The 18252-nt window shown below is 47.1% G+C and overlaps 1 protein-coding gene across 4 annotated transcripts in view; it reads left to right on the top strand.

Moving 5' to 3' along the window:
- Positions 1-8211: 8211 nt before the first annotated feature.
- NPSR1 (neuropeptide S receptor 1) overlaps positions 8212-18252 on the top strand; it is a 166076-nt gene continuing 156035 nt past the window's right edge. Inside the window, exons 1-2 of one of the 4 annotated variants that reach the window (XM_053265536.1) lie at positions 8419-8551; positions 17938-18049. Coding sequence is in view for 3 of the 4 variants with exons in the window: in XM_053265534.1 (XP_053121509.1) it covers positions 8411-8551 (141 nt within the window). In the remaining variant the exon portion in view is untranslated. Of the gene's footprint in view, positions 8552-17937; positions 18050-18252 lie in introns of all 4 variants that reach the window. The other 3 variants (XM_053265534.1, XM_053265535.1, XM_053265537.1) reach the window with 3 other exon arrangements.

Genomic DNA, 18252 nt, shown 5'->3' with positions numbered 1-18252 from the left:
GTTGCTTGAATGTGCCCTATACCTGTGCCTGTTAGCAGTAATGTGGACATAGTTTAAAAAGTTACATCTAAGGCCCAACTAACACAGTGGGAACGTAAGTGGATGGGTATTGATAAACCATTTGAACTTAGATCTGGGTTGCGGGGTACCGAAGTTGGAGAGGGGGCTACTGATAAAAGAATTTAGTTTCACCCCCACAGCAATGTATCTCTACCTTTAGGAGATCATTTGTTACTTTCCACTAAGGAAAAAATTGGAAAAATGAATATGTGGACATTTTTTCCTTGTATCGGGAAACTGAGCTCTGCGAGGGTGATAAGATTGACCCTAGGGATAATGAAAAATTTAAAGTTAAATCTGTGGAATGTAATTGGTCGTATTGATTAGTAGTGTATATGGTATATATGGGGGCAGTTCTACAAAAGCAACCAGCTCAGGCTGCTTCCATGATGAGATATTTGGACATTATCTATCATGTGTTCTCCGAGTTTAGTGGGCCGACTTGGGCCCACTACAATGAGTGTTTTTGGCATCATTTAGCCTTGGAACCTTCCCTTTCCTGGGATTGCCGCCAACCAATGTTTGGTTACGGATCATGACTCCTAACCGCCTGATTTCCAGGGAGTATTTGGATAGTGGCCATGTAGTGACCAGTCTCCCCACCCTCTCTAAAGAGTTAACAGGAAGTGAACCCTTCTCTCGACTGACAGACTGGTGAACTCCAGGGCTCAACAAATTGGTACACCAGGTGGGTGGGACTTAGAGAACTGTTGCTGGGAATTTTGGGAATACGAAGGAGGAAGATGGAGAGAGAGAAACGCGTGCAGAAAGGCTTAGTGAGGAGCATGTAGTTTTGCTCCCTCATGACAGAAGCCAGCAGGGAGGTTTCCCTCATGGAGTAACTCTGCAGATCCTTGGGAGGCAGGATTGCAGGAAGCTTGATCCTCATCAGGAGTTTTGGTGAGTTTATAGGAAAAAAGAGGAAGCCAAAGCTTTTGGCTTCGGGGACCCAGCTTAGGGAACAGTTTGTGTAGTCAGGCTTTGTGTCAGGAAATTTATTTTGATTTGTGTGTGTGCCTATATATCTGTTCTTTGCAACTGATTATCTGAGTCCCAAAGTGTGCCGCCCTGAACATTCTGGGTGCTTTTGAAGTAATTTTGTAACCACCTAAGTATTTTTAATTGTATCCAAAAAGCCCAGCAGCTTGCCCAGACCTCACAGGTGCAGGCTATCTTTGCCAACACCCAGGCAGAAATGCTCCTGGCGAAGCTACCTGTCCGGTGGACCAGCTGGAAAGGAGAATGAGAGTTTGCAGTGATGGAGGATCATCCTTACCCCATGCTGCACAGGGAAGATTTAGCTGACCACGTTAGGAAGGCTTGCTGTCCAGGAGAGAAGGATCCAGTGACAGTGGAGCAGGAGAGGCTGAACCAAGGTACCTGGGCCCAGCCAGCCCCACCTCTTCCCCCGACAAATGATGGTGGCCAGCCAATTGGGAGTGGGGGAGTAGCTGCATGAGCAGCTAGCTCCCTTCACTCATTCTCAGTTGCTCTGGGGCGAGGCACCCGTCTGCCCATCTTCTTTCCATGAGGGTTATCTGGTCGCCTTTTGGGGGCCAAGAAGGAATTTTTTGGGTCACACTCAATTGGCTTTGGGGGTGGCCTTTTCCGCCTACTTCTCACTGATTCTCCTGGTAGGGTTTCATTGTCTAGGATGTTTGGTCACTTGCAGGAGTGTGGGTTGGGGAAGGTTGTCTCATATTGGTGTTTGACTGGAGGACTGATTAAGGTGAGTGAGAAGCCAAGGAACAACCCTTGCAGGTTTTGCAGCCCTTGGGCTGGGATCTGCACCTACTCGAAGGCTGGCTGGGCCCACCACTTAGTGTTTTGCAGCCTGGGTCGGGTGGGGCAGGCTGGCCTCCCCTCAGCAGAGATAAAACTTTGCAGTTGTGATGATGTCTGGACCTGGAGCTGGGCTGAATCAACACCTGGTCCTTCACCCTGCTGTGGGCTGTCCTCTTTATGAGGCTGATCCACATGGTTGGTAAAGGTAAAGTGTGCTGTCAAGTCGATTTCAATTCCTAGTGCCTACAGAGCCCTATGGTTTTCTTTGGTAGAATAGAGGAGGGGTTTACTATTGCCTCCTCCTGCACAGTATGAGATGATGCCTTTCAGCATCTTCCTATATCACTGCTGCCCGATATAGTAACAGCAGGGATTCAAACTGCCAACCTTCTACTTGTTATTTATTTTATTATTTTATTTATTTTTTACATTTATATCCTGCTCTTCCTCCAAGGAGCCCAGAGCGGTGTACTACATACTTGAGTTTCTCCTCACAACAACCCTGTGAAGTAGGTTAGGCTAAGAGAGAAGTGACTGGCCCAGAGTCACCCAGCTAGTATCATGGCTGAATGGGGATTTGAACTCAGGTCTCCCCAGTCCTAGTCCAGCACTTTAACCACTACACCACGCTGGCTCCTCAAGCATCTCCCCTCTGCCCCACTTTAGGGTGGTGATACGAATAGGTAAGTGGACCCCTTTTTTAGAACCAGGGCCTGCTCTGAGACCCCAACAAGCCAAAAGGCTAGATTGATGCCTGTGTCTGAATTGTCGTTTTGGCAGGAAGCTGAAGCCTGGCTTTGATTTTTTCTCTAAGCCAAGCCAGTGAACAGAAATGCTATTCTTGAGAATCTGGGAAAGAAGGGGAATTTTCCGTTACCCTCCCAGCCTTGAAGCTGTTTACTGCCTTTCAAAAAGCCTTGGGGTGCTCATGACTTGCTAAAACCGATCATGAGAACTAGTTTGACATGTCAAGCATAATCATATCTAGCTGATTTAGGAAATTTTAAGAAACCACAGATAGATGATAACCCCTACGCCATGCTATGGGGGCTAACACATTCATATAACACTTGCTTATGTAACATTCCCTGTCCTTCTAACATATTTCTCTGGGCTGAAGAACATCAACAAATGGCTACACACCAGGGCCAGCTGGTCATTAAAAAGGGTCTCTGTCTTGAATTTAATCAAACAAAGAGCCAGCCCAGGCTCCTGATTGGCTCCTCCCGGAAGGGTGAGAGAGGAATTTGGAGAGCCGTGCCAGAATTTGTTTATTATTATTATTATTATTATTATTAATAATAATAATTCAGTTTCTATATTGCCCTTCCAAAAATGGCTCAGGGCGGTTCACACAGAGAAATAACAAACAAATAAGATGGAACCCTGTCCCCAAAGGGCTTACAAGCTAAAAAAGAGGAGTTTATCAAAGATGAGACACTCTGAATAGATGAGGTGATTATTTTGGCTTTGAGAGGTGGCCAATAAGGTATAAAAAGCTGCAGACAGCCATTCATGGGGAAGGGTAGGCATGGGCTTCTTCATGGAAGAGGCACCATGTAGCCCCTCCCTGTATCTTCAGAGCCAGTCACCCTCCCACTGGAGAAGCCAGTGGAGATTCCGTTCCAGCTCACCTGGAAACTGGTAAATATTGCCCAGAGCCATGCCTTTATAAACTAGCCATTAGCACACTTCCCCCCTCCCTCTTTTCCCCTCTGTCCCTGGATCTTCTCTCTTACCTGTCCTGAGCTCCAGCGAAGCCCCTGCCGCAGCCATTATTTGCCAGGTGTCAGGAAACAGCATCTGTCTCTCTCCGGTCCTTCCTCCTCCCCTCTTCCTAAGCTGCCTTAAAGGGCATTCCTCTTGCCAGTATCCCTCCCTCCCTGGAAACTGCACTTTAGCTTTTTCCTCTCTGCCAACACAGCTTCTAGGATTGTTTTGGGAACCATCAGGAGATAGTCTGATAGTAGCCTTCAGCTACTTGCTCCAAAAGAAATGAAACTATTTTAAACTATTTAGCATTTAGTAGAAGAGTTAGAAAGAAATACTTTTTCTGTTAAGAGTTAAAGATGCCTTGCACCTATTATTGGTATGAGTTAACTGTCATAGAAATTATTAGACCAAATTAAAGGGGAAACACTGATCGCCAGGTTGGGGAATTGTTTTGACTTAGTTGCTGCTTAACAGCAAGATAAGGCGGATAAGCACAGCTGGCTGATAACACGACTGCCTGTTTCTTGGTGAGGCCAAAACTCTTTCCTAGCAGCTCTGCATTTTAACAAAAGGGGGGAAATTATTTTAGGAATGCTTTTAGCTGTTACTGAACACTACATTACAATCATAGAAAAATGAAATTGATAACTCCTTGCCTATATGCCTAATCACCTCCACTTGTAATCATTAGCCTTAATAAAACCCATATAAACTCACAGTTGTGAGTATGCACGTGTGTCATCTTTCCTTCTCCAGAATCACCCATGAATCTCAGAAAATGAACATTGAGACAACTTGTGGGCTGCATGTGATAAGGAGTAGATTAACCACCACCAATGCCCACCCCCTTATCATATCAGTGGAACCCACACTCTATTTAGTCTGTTCCTCATTGCAGGTTATTTGTACATTTAATCAATAAAGCAGCCCTAATTCTTCAGAATTATACATGTCCTGTCATTATTGGGGCCTGGGTGTGCAACATTCTCTCACCTGGAGAGAAAGACTTCCATCTTCTCCCTTCCTCTCTTCTTGTATGTTGCAAGCAACTAGGCATGTAAGCTTAATCTATTTCCCTGATGGATTTCCTAAATAAACTACTTTATTTAGAACTTTAACTCCATGTTAAGTTCTAACACCATGTTGGACTTTAACTCCAGACAATATTAATTAGCAGTGCTCTCTTTACCTTTGCACTTCTGCTGCAGCTGGAGACCTGGACCAGTTCCAGGGAGACATGAGTTCAAATCCCCATTTAACTATGAAGCTCACTGGGTGACTCTGGGGCAGTCATGCCTCTCTCAGCCTAACCTACCTCACAGGGTTGTTGTGAGGATAAACATAACCATGTACCTTGGAGGAAGTGTGTGGGATATAAGTGTGTGTGTGTGTGTGTGTGTGTGTGTGTGTGTGTGTGTGTGTGTGTGTGCAACATAAAAATCTTCCTTCCGAGCTCACTAACACCAATTTCCTTCCAAACTCTTTTTCAGGGTGCTGTTTTTAGCCTTTACAGCCTTGTACTGCTTGGGACCCTCATATTTTAAGGACCATCTCTTCCCATATAGGCCCATTTGCTAATTAAGAGTTAGTTACCAGACTTTACTGTTCATGCCATTTTTGCAACAGGTTTGAATGGTGAGAGCTGGAAATCAGGCATGGAAATCAGCAGTGGGATACTGCTATGTTACTTCTCAAGGCTACAGGATGGTGACCAATAGGGAGAATGGAGAATGTTGTTTGCCTGTGAATTCTCCTTCTGCTTGCTCAGCAGACTTTATGCTGGATTACCCATCTGCTTAGAGGGCATGTAAGTTTTAGGCAAGGGCTTCCCATTGCCATGTCAGCAGTGTCTCTCTCTAAGCAGGAAGTCTTTCTTCAAAAGAATCTGCCTCCTAGTGGATGTAGTGGGAGAATACCCTCTTTGGTTTGGAAAAGTAATAAAATAAAGAAACAAACATGTACCTACATGCTTCAGTATTTTATAATTACTATACTAATGTTATTAGCACAGTCCATCTCCACTGTTTAAGCAAAGGGATTTGTGTCTTTAATACATCTGACTAGAACATATCATCAAATTTGTAATCATTTCTATTACTTGGGCAAAGAGACACCTTTTAAATTGGAGGCTCTCTTATATTTAGTACGGGGAGAGGAACTGTTTTAATTCCACCTGTAGTGATCAGCCTCCCATGTCTAATAGCATTAACAGGAAGTGAACCTGTCCTTGATTGACAGGCTGTTAACCCCAGGTCCTGACTAATCAGCCCACCAGGTAGGTAGGATATGGGTGCTGCTGGGAATGCTGGGAGGAAGAAGCAGGAAGAGAGTGCAGTGAAACAGTGACCAGCATGGAGATTGCTCCTGCATGTGACCTTGGAATCTAGTGTAGGGGAAAGTATTTTTAGTTAGATTTTGTGTTAGGAGTTATTTTGCTTTCTGTGTGTACTTTGTATTTCTAAATATCTGTTCCTTGTAACTGATTGCTGCCTACAAAGAGATCTGGGCACTTTGAAAACATTCTTGTAACCAACTAAGTGCTTTTAACTGCATCTAAAAAGCTAAAGACTCAGATGAACCAGTCTGTAACAACTAAATAAACTGTTTTTCTCTGTTGTTTTTACAAGCACTCCGAGTGATTGATTAACACTCAGGAGAAGCTAGTGGGGGCGGGGGTGTGTGTGTGTAAGGAGGGAAGTCCTTTAGTGCAAACGGGTCTTCAAAGGAACTTAGCCAGCTATCATTAGCTCTCACCAGGTTCTGGGATAGGCACTGGGAAGCAGTTTTTTTTTGTCTTGCCTGTTAGCAAAGGGAAGCAAAGCTGGAACAGGGATATTTACTCACTACAATTCCCATTAAGAAAAGCTTTTAAATCTTGAGTTGGTGGCCATGATTTAAACTACCAGAGACTTTCCCTTCACTTTCTGTTTTTGAAAGTTAAAGATTTGAAACGAACAGTCAGCCACAGCTCAGAGAGATAGAGCCTCCCTTGTGAGGTGACTGCTGAAAACTCTCTCAGGCCGGTCAGGGGGTTAATCAGCAACTGGGTTTAACCCAGCTGCCTTGTTACACAACCCAGCATGGCATCCCTCCCAGGGCTGGCGATAGCATCTTCCTTGTGTTTCCTTTTAAATTATGAGCCCCTCTGAGAAAAAAGAACCATTTTCTCATTCCTTTTTTCTCCATCATTTTACTATGTAAACTGCAGTAGCGGCCCATATCGGTGGGTGAGGGGTGGTGGTAAATGAGCTCCAAGTATCATTCCTGCTCCCCTATCCCCACCCCTGACACTTTGTTCTAGCTTGTCCTGACCGCCCCCCGCCCTCCACCGACTACCTCAATAATCCCAACCAGGAAAATAACCATCCTGCGCCAAGTGTTAAATGTGGTGATGGACAAGGCAAGGTAGTGCAAGGTGGGCGGGGAGAGGAGAGTGGGGAGAGGAAAGTCACACCTGTGGCAAGGTTTACTGCCTCCCATCCCACCCATATGGGCCCCTACTGGTAAATTACTCTGATTTTGTTGAAAAGCAATACAATATTCTTAATTTTGTTAATAGTAACTAATAATGAACGATGTGTTGCACAGTGTAACACTGCCAGCAGCGTAGAACCAGCCATACCATTGTGTGCATCTGAAACACCATCCACAATGTTGTGGAACAACTGTGCAATCACAGTTGTTCGGTGTTATGTTTATTATTTCCAAACACATGGTCTTGGTGGGACACTCACATAGCGGAAGACTGTTGATCTGAATCAGGACATACAGTCCAACTGTCACCAATGGCATGGTCACTTACCATTGGCGACAGAAGGGAAATCTTTATCTTGCTCAGAAACTTGCTCTTTCTGTCACATGCTGCTTCATTCATTCACTCACTTTCTATACCTCCCTTCCAAAAATGGCTCAGGGCGATTTACATTAAAACAAAACAATTAAAATCAATTAACAACTAGAAACAGAGACTATAAAACACCACAAAACAATTAACAGTTAAAGCATGCAAAACAGTTTAAAAACATTTACAACAAATTAAAGACCCTGAAAGGGCAGGCCAAATGGATATGTTTATCATCAGGAAATGGTGGCACTGATTTAGTGATGGAGCATACCAAGTTTTTGAAAACCCATGCAGTGCTTTCTGCATATGTACAAGCACAAGCGCACACACATGCGCACACACACCCATGCACCGTTTACTCCCAATTCTAACCGTCCAACAAAAACGTAGAACTTTTGCTATTATTTTCATGTAAATAGTATTAGGCTTTTGAACCCAAAGTATTTAGACTTTTGTACCCATGACAACATAGAGAGACATGGTGAGTGAAACGGAACCAGTGAAAGAAACAAGGCTGAATCCAATAGATTCCTCTGAGTGGTAATGTTGACCCTCACCCCTGACCTGTGCAGATGGAGCGCTTGCAATGAGAAGATGCAAGTGATTAGTCCAGAAAGAAGTGTGAGCTTGTAAGCAGGTGGCTGTGTAGCCTGCTGCTACACCAGAATGTGGAGTAGGTGATGTTGGCTTTGTCAATTGGCACTTCATATGTTCAGTGATCTATAACTAGCACAGGTTCAAAGATGACTCAACATGTGTTTTCTAGTTGTTAGCTACAGCAATTGAAGAGAAACATTTGTACAGCTAGTTCTGTCGGCAAGCAGAGTTTTGAGGGGAAGGCTAGGTTTCCAGCTTGGATGGTGTTCCTCAGTAGCTAAACCAGATGCCTTCATTAGCCAGTGGTGGAGCAGTGAAGCTGTCTGTGCTGTTGTGCTCCTCTGAGGAGAGCCTGGCTGCACTGACTCTCTCTCACAGGAAGAACTGGAGCATTTCAGCAAGCAACAAGCCATGCAAGTCACAGAAGCCAGCAGTAGCTCAAATGGAAGCACTGAGAACCTGGCTTCCACTCTTGTAACTTGCACAGAAACAGTGACTTTCACTGAAGGACTGGAGGAAGAGGAATGGGGATCCTTTTATTATTCCTTCAAGGTATGTTAAGCTTTCTTGCTGTCACATGCATTGTATTTTCCAGGAGCCAGCAAAGCTCCACGGTTAAGTGAACGCTCTTTTCTTTGAGTTGGCAGCTGGTGTTTTTCTGATTACTTCAGCAAGGACTTCTAGGCAAGAATGCTGTTTTTTCAGATGCTGCTCAGTGGCAGTGTATGGGAAGGAGAATTATAGGATTCAATAAAAAGTTGAAAAAGCATTATTTCTATGCCTGGGTATATGTGGAATGTCAGATAAGTGTTGTTGTTGTTGTTCAGGAGGAGGATGATAGTTGTCCCGCTTTGGAAATATCCTTGATTCCTTTAGGGCAATTGCAAGTAATATCATTTGTCCTCAGTCATCTGAGTTAAAGTTTAGATTGTATACTCCTCACAGCAGGGATCTGTCTTTTTCTTTATTTTACACTGTAGTTACCATGTATATTGGTGGCATTATATCAATAAACAGCATTCACAACATCTTCCATAATGTACTTTAAGCAAGACATTCTGTTGGGTTGAATGAATAGAAATGCTGTCTCTTTGGTTGGCTTTTTGTTTTTCTGGGAGTTGAATTTGTTGGTACTGTATAAAGTTTCTGAAAAGCCAGTTCTTAAAGATGTCATCAGGAGGGGGATTTGTGAACGGAGGATGGAGACAGCCTCATTTATCCCTCTCAGTGGGGTCTACTTTGTTATTTCTCTTGCTTAGAAAATGTGAGAAAGTAGTGGAGACAAAAACAGGTAACAACTTCAGTTGAAAATTAGATTGACTTGTGTGCTCTCATTCCTGTGATAGCCTTTAGTTATTTCATATGTACATGGCAGGTTGTGTGTTTTCCATTGAAAATGGAATTTTAAAATTGGTTTCCCTTGAAGCGCATTGCTTGCCGCCAAGTTACAATTAGCGTGTGTGTGTGTGTGTGTGTGTGTGTCCTCCCTTCATCATTGATTTCTATTGGATTGTTAGAAATTGAAAATAAAATCAAGAGCCACCATTTATTTGCCTTCATGATATCTATATTTCTAGCTGGAAGCCATAACAGCAGCACTTCCAAACACAGATTAGGAATGAATGTAATGACAGCTTCCTAACCCTGTAAGTGAAAAATAAATCCCCCAGCTAGTCTATGCCCCTTAAGAATAGAAAGCTTGGAGTAAGTAAAAAAGAACTAGGATGCCTTATCAAGGAAACCAAATATGTATTTATAATATAACAAAGGAGTTGATTGTGCCATCAAACTGGAATCTTGTTCCTTTGGCATATGTTTCATTTGGACAAGCATTCATTACAGAGATCCATGTAATTATCCATTTATAACTGACTGCTGTTGAAGCAGGTATTTTTTGTGTGTCCCTATCAGAAAGTCTCAGGTGCCTTGTATTTCAAGAACGTAGTTTCATGGGCTTTTTTGCATCCCTTTTTTGCTCAGATTTTGCATCCTTCAATTTCCCTGGGTTACACTGTGTAACCCAGAACCACATTGTAAGAGCAGGTGCTAAGTGTGGAATGAGACACTGGCCGCATTAGCACATAACATGAAATCAGAGGTTGACGAACCTACAGTTAATATTTGAATATCTGCATCACATAAGTTCTTCCAGTTGCAGTTTGGCAGCCTCCAGCAGGTGGCCCCTCACTGCTCCTCGGCCATCAAGGCCATATCCCAGGCAGCCGCACACTGCTCTTGCTGCCAGACTGAGGGCAGGGTGTCAGCACATTGTCCAGGTGGTCTCCATTGGCCGTGATCCCCAAGGCAGGGGCTGTCGTTAGCACTCGACTCATTCTGGTTTTGCCAGGTGACTTCATCGAGCCGATGTCAGTTTAACGCTTTCCTCACTGTATTCCCTGTTATGTCCTTTCAGTAAAACTGCAGAAGAGCATTGAATCATGTGCTAATTGTTTGACAGCAGAGGGCCACATCCACATGGGGTGTGGGGGCACACTCATTTGGGTGGGGGAGCTTTATTCTTTATTTATGTTGGCGTGGGGGCCCTGGGGAAGCCTGCGTGGCATTCCCCTCTCCATGGTTGTCAAATAATTCGACTTTCCCTCCCTCTGCAACCACCGTTCTCTGAACCCATGGATCAACGTGCCACCAGGTTAAATAAAAGCAAGCCCCCCATGCATCATGTACCCCCTGTGCAGGCCATTCTGTACACAGAAAGTGTTGGGGTGGGGTGGGGGATTCCATGTGCTCCCTTGCTGCATCCAACCACTTTTTGCCATCCCTGCCACTGGCCAGGTGTTAGGGGGGTACTGTGCACTTGCATTTTGAAAGAAACACATGGGCTTATTTAAGACTTATTTCACTTTATGAACAGAAATACATGGCAGCCTTTCCATTTGTGCGGCAGGGACAGGTATTTCCGATCTATGATCCTGCTGATGTCGCAGCTGTGAGTGATGACTACCATCACCAGTTTTAAGAGAGGTGCACCCTTCCAACACTACGCACTTGCCCACTAAGCACTTGCCCACCTTGGCAGTGGTGTGGAGGGAGATTCTCCCTGGTGTATCTTGTGAAGGCAGCTCTCACTGCCCCTGCCTTCCTGCTGCCACAATAATCATCAGGAATGGCCCCCCCCCCCCACTCTTACCCTCTGGATATCCAGGTGGGCCCATGGGCTCCTCCAGCAGGACGTCTCCCCTTGACTCACATATGTTGTGCGTGATGCAGCAAGCCACGGTTACTTTCAGCACTAGCTCCTACTTGACATCCAGCAAAGTGTAGAGGGTGTGCCACTGGGCCTTCAGCCTCCTGAATGCCTGCTCAACTACAATCCTGGTACTTCTGTCCCTGAACTTGAAGTTCCTCTCCAGGGCCAGAGTAGCACAACAGGGGGTGCACAATAGGGGGTGACCATCCACTTTTGGAGGCTGTATCCCTGGTCCCTGAAAATCACCAGCTTCATAAGTTGCCCACTCACCTCTACAGGCACAAGGTTCACCCAGGCACAGCTTTGAGAAAAGTGGGGAAGTCCAGGAAATTGCTGTGCTGTGGCTTCTGCCTGACACCCCAGTGTAAATGTTCATTGTGAACCATCCTGTTGAGTCTACGACACCTTGCAGGGTCATGGTGTAGTAGTGTTTACACCCACAGTACTCCTTGTGGCATCAGGGCTGCTAGAATTTCCACCTGTGTGCCATCTATAAACCCAATGATGCCTGGAAACCCCTTCTGCTGTAACCCTGACATCACCTCCTGCATGTTGCCCATGTGGTCATGTCCTCCAGGAACATTTCCATCAGCAGGTCCACCACTTATGTGTCTATCTTGCAGATGGTGGAGGTGTCTATCTTGCAGATGGTGGCCAGGCAGTTTCCATTGGAAACCAGTTTGTAAATCGTTATGGTGAGCCACTTACATGCTGGCACCACATGGCTCATCACAGTATCCTGCTGGCAAAGCATGGGCTCCATCTCACTTGCAAGAAAGTTGAGGTCCCCTGAGATACCCTGAAGCTGCCCAAGAAATGTTCATCATCCCACTTGTCTGTGCCCTCCATAGACCTCCAGGTGCTGTCATATCTTGGCAGCACAAACCTCCTATCCGCTGTCCAGTGATCCTGCAGAAGGCAGAGGAGAGGGCTGCCACATGTCTCTGGTAGTTTTGATGGCCATCCTGGAGTGCACAATCAGCCCGTTGAATCTCCTGGAGACAGCGAAGAACCTTGTAGCTGCCTCATGGGCAGCTGCTGCCCCCGCGAGCCCCCAGTGCCCACAACAAGTGCCTCCTTTGCTGGGCTATGTGTCTTGCTTCCTTCTCCATGGAGGCTCAGGAGCTTCTCCATTGCTCTGCGGACTGTGACGCCGGGTTCTGTGCTTGCCACCGCAGAACTATTCCTCTTTTGCCATCAGGGAGGTTGGGTGATGGCATTCATCCACATGGGGGCTTTAATTGTGCCTGCTGCCCCCTTGGGGCACCCAGGGGGTTAGTGGTGGGTGGGAGGGGTCCTCCCAGAACCTGACACTGACATGCACATGCAGCCCCTCAAACTATCAGCACTGACTCCCCTTCCAGCATGAACAGGAACCCTCTTCTCCTTGGCGTGCTGGCAATGGATGTGTGGGCTGAAAGAAAGAAGTGCGCAGCATTTATTTTTTTTTTTGAAGCAAAGAAAAAGCCTTTATTCTAGGAACAGACAAACAAAATTTTCTTTGCAAACTTTGAAGAGAAAACAACCAACAGGGTTGATTTTGAACAATTGGCTGCGAACCTTGGATTAAAATTGGTATGTGGGCTTGAAAGCTTGTGGTTTCGAGGCTAACAAACATGTGGTGGTCTAAAACTACTGTAAAGTACCTTCTAAACATAAGGCAGAGCAAGGCAGGGTGCAGCTATGTCCACTAGGTGGCATCCACCTGTTCAGGAGCATGTAGACTATGGTTGAATGGCAAGCCTATATGGTGGAGGTGGATTGGGTGAGGGCTTCTTCAGACTCCCCTCAACTCTGCTCTTGGGGAGCAGTGTCTTGTGCACAGCCATCTCCTCCTGTCTCCCCAGTCTTTCCTCTCACCTTGAAGCAGCCCAAGCATGAGTGTGGCTGTTCTGCACTCCCTTGCACAGTGGCCTTCCTTTGTTGCAAGGGGAAGAGCAGGTGGGGGTGATGCGTTTCTGGACATTCGCCCAGACCACCTTAGTGACAAGGCTTCTGGTCTGGGGTGTTGTGTGGTGAAAAAACATTGCCTTGGTGGAGGCCTTATGTTATGGTGGCTTCAGGGCTGTATCAGAGGGCCCTTCTCCAGCTTGCCTGGGACCCTGGGGTGTCTGGTGCAGAAGGGCTTGCACAGGGGCCATGGGGGCTGTACACACAGAGATGCTGGCTTGCTGCCCAGACACGCCCACTGGGCAGACTCCCGATGGCCCTGCATGTGGACCTGCAGGGGGAGGCCTTAAGGGGATCTCAGGTGTGGGTGGCAAATGCCCACCCTGTGGAACCCTGAAGGTACCTTGTGGTGGGTCAGGGGGCGGTCAGGCCTGTGGGTGATCCTGCAGGGAAGCAAAGAACTACCCTTGCACTCCTTGAGAAGCCAGAGTGCGTTGGGAATGGTCCACAGGTAGGGCCCACAGGGAGGGCCCTGACATCAGCAACTGAGGTTGGTAGAGCGGCCGCTAAGGGGCAAAGGGTGGTGGCTGGTTGGTGATTCTGAAATAGATTCGGCCATGCATTCGAGGTAGACAGTGTACTGCTCAAATCTCCTCTTACCTTCTGAGTCAGAAAGCTCCATGGTACCCACCACTTCCCTCACAGTGCGAGCTGAGACAGGGGCATGGCTGAGGGAGAGGGGCTCATGTTCACCCCATTCCCAGCGGCCCATCAGAGTGAGGGAGATAATGAAGACAATAGGGAGGCATGGAGCTGGGAGGCCCGCAGGAGCGGGGTCCCCGGGTTCTTTGAACCCATCTGCTCAATTATAGCTACACCCCTGGTCTGAGACCTTTTGTAGGTCCGCATCGTCTGAAATGTAGTCTCTTCAAAGAACCACCTGTCTTCCTCATACCTTTCCCCCTCTCTTAGGTCCAGTTCATGCAGCAGATCACAGGTGACCTGCGAGCTCCCAGCATGCTGCATGATGAGGTACTTTGCAAGCTGGAGGCAGTCAACACACATCGTGCTGGGCTACACGCTCTGCATTGGACATTGGACTGCATGGGGCAGGATCAGGCTGGTCCATGGTCAAGGCAGGCACAGCAGGTCTCACAGGTTCTTCCTGGACAGGCTTACTGGCGATGCTGCAAGGAGGGGACATGGAGAGGGATAACAGCATTATTATTTAGCTTAAAGAAATCCTTTGGCAGTACCTGCCTAGATGTGCAGGTATGCCAGGGAGTTACTGCTCCTCCCCGCAAGGAGTAGGCCTCCTCACCACAAGACTCTCCCTTCTCCCATGGACTGCATGTTCATGCGATGTCAGGATGGGAGGGGGTGTGCCACTGTCCGAGTCAATGTTGATAGATGGCCATGGGACCTTAGGGTCAGACCCCCATAGGGCAGCAGACTTGCATTGCCAGGAGAACTGGGAGCCTCTGGTGCCCCCCCGTGATCAAATTGTGCTTAGCAGCATGAGTCCCCAGCCCCTCCATAATCTCATTCAGCTTTTGTACCTGCTTTGCTCCCCTGCCATCCATCCCAGATTGGAATGTGCTTTGGAGGAGGGGAGAAAATGCACCCTGGAAACACACACACCACCTTGCTCTGGACCTATGCTGCACCTCAACACAACCCTCAGAACCACAGGACTAGCACATCCACCCCACTTCCATCCACAAGAACCACCCCACTCCCAACATTCCAAAGCACCACACGACGTTTTGCAGGTGACATGTTCACTCACCTGGTCAATCCGGCAGTGTGCAATGTTGCACCTGACTGGTGTGCTGGCAGGCTGGCCCGTCTTTTAGGAGGGGTGAGTGGGACAATTTCCCCCAGCCCCATGCTCTCCCAGGTCCCGGGGCCGGACTCAACCACCCTCACACTCAGCTGCTGCTCCTTGCCCCCCACCCTCAAGTGGTGTATGCAAGTCCAAGCCAGGCAGTCTGGCAATGGCTCCTTGGCCCCCATCACCTCCAGCAGCTGGAGCAGCAAGAGCAGGAGCCTGCTGTTGGCCATCCCCATCCGGGTCAGTAAGGGCAAGGGGCCCGGCAGTGGCTGCTGGAGGGAGACAGAGATCTGAGGGCTACAAGAAGCTGACCATGGATGTTGGATGGGTGGCGGGGACAGCAGCAGCAGCAGATATTCCCACTGGCTGCAGCATCCAATCAGTGGTGGTGGGGGGGTTAAATTAAAAGTTTGGAAGGGGGCCCAGTCCCCCAAAGACAGGAGTTTACCTTGGCTAGCGAGAGGGGCTGGGACAGAAGAGGGCAGGGCCAGTCCTATCATTAGGCCAACTAGGCAGCCGCCTAGGGTGCAGACCTCGGAAGGGCTCAGAGTGTATCAAATCAATCAAAATGATTTGTCTGCCAAAATATTTGCTTTTGTATTTGAGAAAGATAATCAAAAATTGATGTATTACCTATTCTTGCAATTTAAAATAAATTTAACCGTTTTAAGTTTTGTGCTTTTCATTTTTTCTACAAAACTTCAATTTTGAAAATTGAAGTTGAAAATTTTTTTGTGGGGGTGGGGTGCAAGTACTTAGACTTGCCTAGGGTGCAAAACAGTCTGGCACCTGCCCTGGGAGCAGGACGTGGTTGGATGCCCCCTCTGTTTTTTTTAATCTGAATGCAGTCAGTTTGGGGAAGGGGGTCCAGGGTATGGAAGGATGGCAGCAGCTTTGCTGAGCTGCAAAGGGGGAGCAAGTTCAACTCCTTCTCCACACAGGGCACTGAGACAGCTGTGCGCACATGTACCTCTCATCTAGTATCCAGCTCACACCATGCTGGGAAGTTGGGTTGCCACTCTCCTCACTGGAACAAGGAGGGAGGTGATCAAACTCCTTAATGCTGCCTGCGCTATTGGAGGGTGGGGGGTGGCAGGGAAAGAGGACTGTGGCTGAGTGGGAGTGCAACTTGCCCCGTGCCCTGAACCCTCCTAGGGATGGCCCTACTGGTGGGAACCTGCACCTTCAGCCGCCACCTCATGGGCCGGTGGTCCCCAGGCAGCTGTGGTCGCCCCTATGCCAAAGATCACATCAGGTGGTGCCTGGGTGACCTTTGAACAGGACCAATGCCAGCCTGTCATAGTGGGCCATTGTCCTTACCGGAGAGCTTGTTGCATGAGGTCACCTCTTAGACTTTTTTTCTTGAGGTGCTGCAGTATCTCCTAGCACTGGTTAGCAGTGCGCTGCTACGTGTGGAGAGTCATCTTGATGGAGATCCAGCCATAAGTGGCCTTGTTGTGGAACTGGTTCTGTAGCTGGGTCTGCACCCCCTCACTTGTCCACAGTCCCACAAAGACCCTGGTCTCCACATGCGTTCAAAGCTTGGCATGGATCTTTTTAGAGGCCTCCCAGGCTTGACTGCTCCCTGTGGTGCTGGCGGTGCCAGTGCCACCACTTGATGGCATGGCAACAGAAGAGGGCTGGGACTGCATGGCTGTTTGAAGCAGCTTGGCATCTGCATGAAGCTTGAGGTCATGGGTCACCAAACTCCTGTTGTCACACGACTGGCAATCTGGGCAGGTGTATGCAATGGGCTGTCTGCCATGTGCATGCTTGTGCAAGACTGGACATATGTGGGTGTTGTCAGGCAACTACTTCATGCACAGAGGGATAGGGCCAGGTGCAGGGACATACCTTCATGTCTTCAAGGCCTTATCCAAAGTATCTACTGTAGACAAGCACCAATTGTGCTGTAGAGTGCTTCAAACAATGGGGTAGCTGCAGTGCGATAGAGGACAACTGGAGTGGGCATTGAAAGTTTCATCAAGTGCTCATAGGGAGGAGCAAGGTGGGGGTTGGGGGGTTGGGTGAGCACACCAAAGGATGGCCTTGGAGACCCCCTGCCTCTACATCTGTGTCCTATTCTTGGAGCAGGACAAGGTGGGGAGGACAATGGAAGGTGCCGCAGCTGCATGGTGGGGGCCTCCTCCTCCATATGGTCTTAACACCCATGCCCAGATAAACTAAAAATGTAGAATGGACCAGTCTGTGTGAGGGGGAGGACTTAAAAGTAAACTGTGCACACCCACTGTGGCAGCTCGTAGTATTTCATCAGTCTCACATTAACCAAGAGGCCATTTGACAGCACAAAACTACATTTAGGGAGAGCACAGCTGTAGGGAGAGCACAGCAATTAGCAGCTGTGCCCCCAGCTTTTAACAGCAGCAAAGGCTTTCATTTGGCATCAGAAGTGTGCCCTTGCTGTGGGTGCATTGGCAACCCATGTCAGCCACCTTCCATCTGCCAAGGACCCCAACGATGGGAAATGATGTTGGTGCACACCTTTTCTGCCCTATCTATCTATCTATCTATCTATCTATCTATCTATCTAATTTATATAACACCTAATATAGAAATCTCTAGGTGGTGTACAGAATTAAAACTTGACAATTTGGTCAGATATGGCTTCTCACCGCAATATTTATTGGCTTTGGGTCACAATGCTGCCAAATAAATTATTAAACAGCATGTTGCAGATATGGAGAAGCAATTTGATTTAAGTTTGATTATCACCAGTAGTACTTTAGGTAGTTTTTCAAACTACCCACAGCCAGCTGCATACCTCACCCACTTGACCACCTTAAATCAGAGGAGAGCCTTTTTGCTGGCATGGTTTAATGCCTTGCCTTCTGCCATTTTGGATGGCAGATTTAAGGGGATACCGCTAAGGAAGCGGTTATGTCCATGTGGTTCGGGTGACATTGAATCTATCTTACATGTTCTTTTACACTGTGCCTATTAAAGGGGCATTCGTACTATCTGGATCAAACCATTTTTTAAAAATAGGCCTGTTCAATCAGAAAGGTATTACATCTATCTTCTGGCGGATCAACATGCAGTTGTCACAGCGGGGATAGCAAGATTCTGTGCAGCAGCCTGTAAACTGAGACGGGAACAAGTGAGTAGTTGTAATTGAGATTTTTGCATAACCTGATGTGTTGTTATCTAGTTTTACCGTTTTGATTTTGTTTTGTTTTATGCTGATTTATATTTTGGTGTGTATGTTGACTGGTCATTGACTGAAATAAATTATTACTTACTACTTACAGAATTAAAACATAAAATAAAATATAAAACATTTAAAATTCATAAAAAGATAAA

The sequence above is a fragment of the Hemicordylus capensis genome, chromosome 6 (genome assembly GCF_027244095.1).
Source record: "Hemicordylus capensis ecotype Gifberg chromosome 6, rHemCap1.1.pri, whole genome shotgun sequence".
Classification (NCBI taxonomy): Eukaryota; Metazoa; Chordata; class Lepidosauria; order Squamata; family Cordylidae; genus Hemicordylus; species Hemicordylus capensis.
The sequence above is the reverse complement of the archived record's forward strand: the minus strand, read 5'-3'. Positions and strand labels throughout refer to the sequence as shown.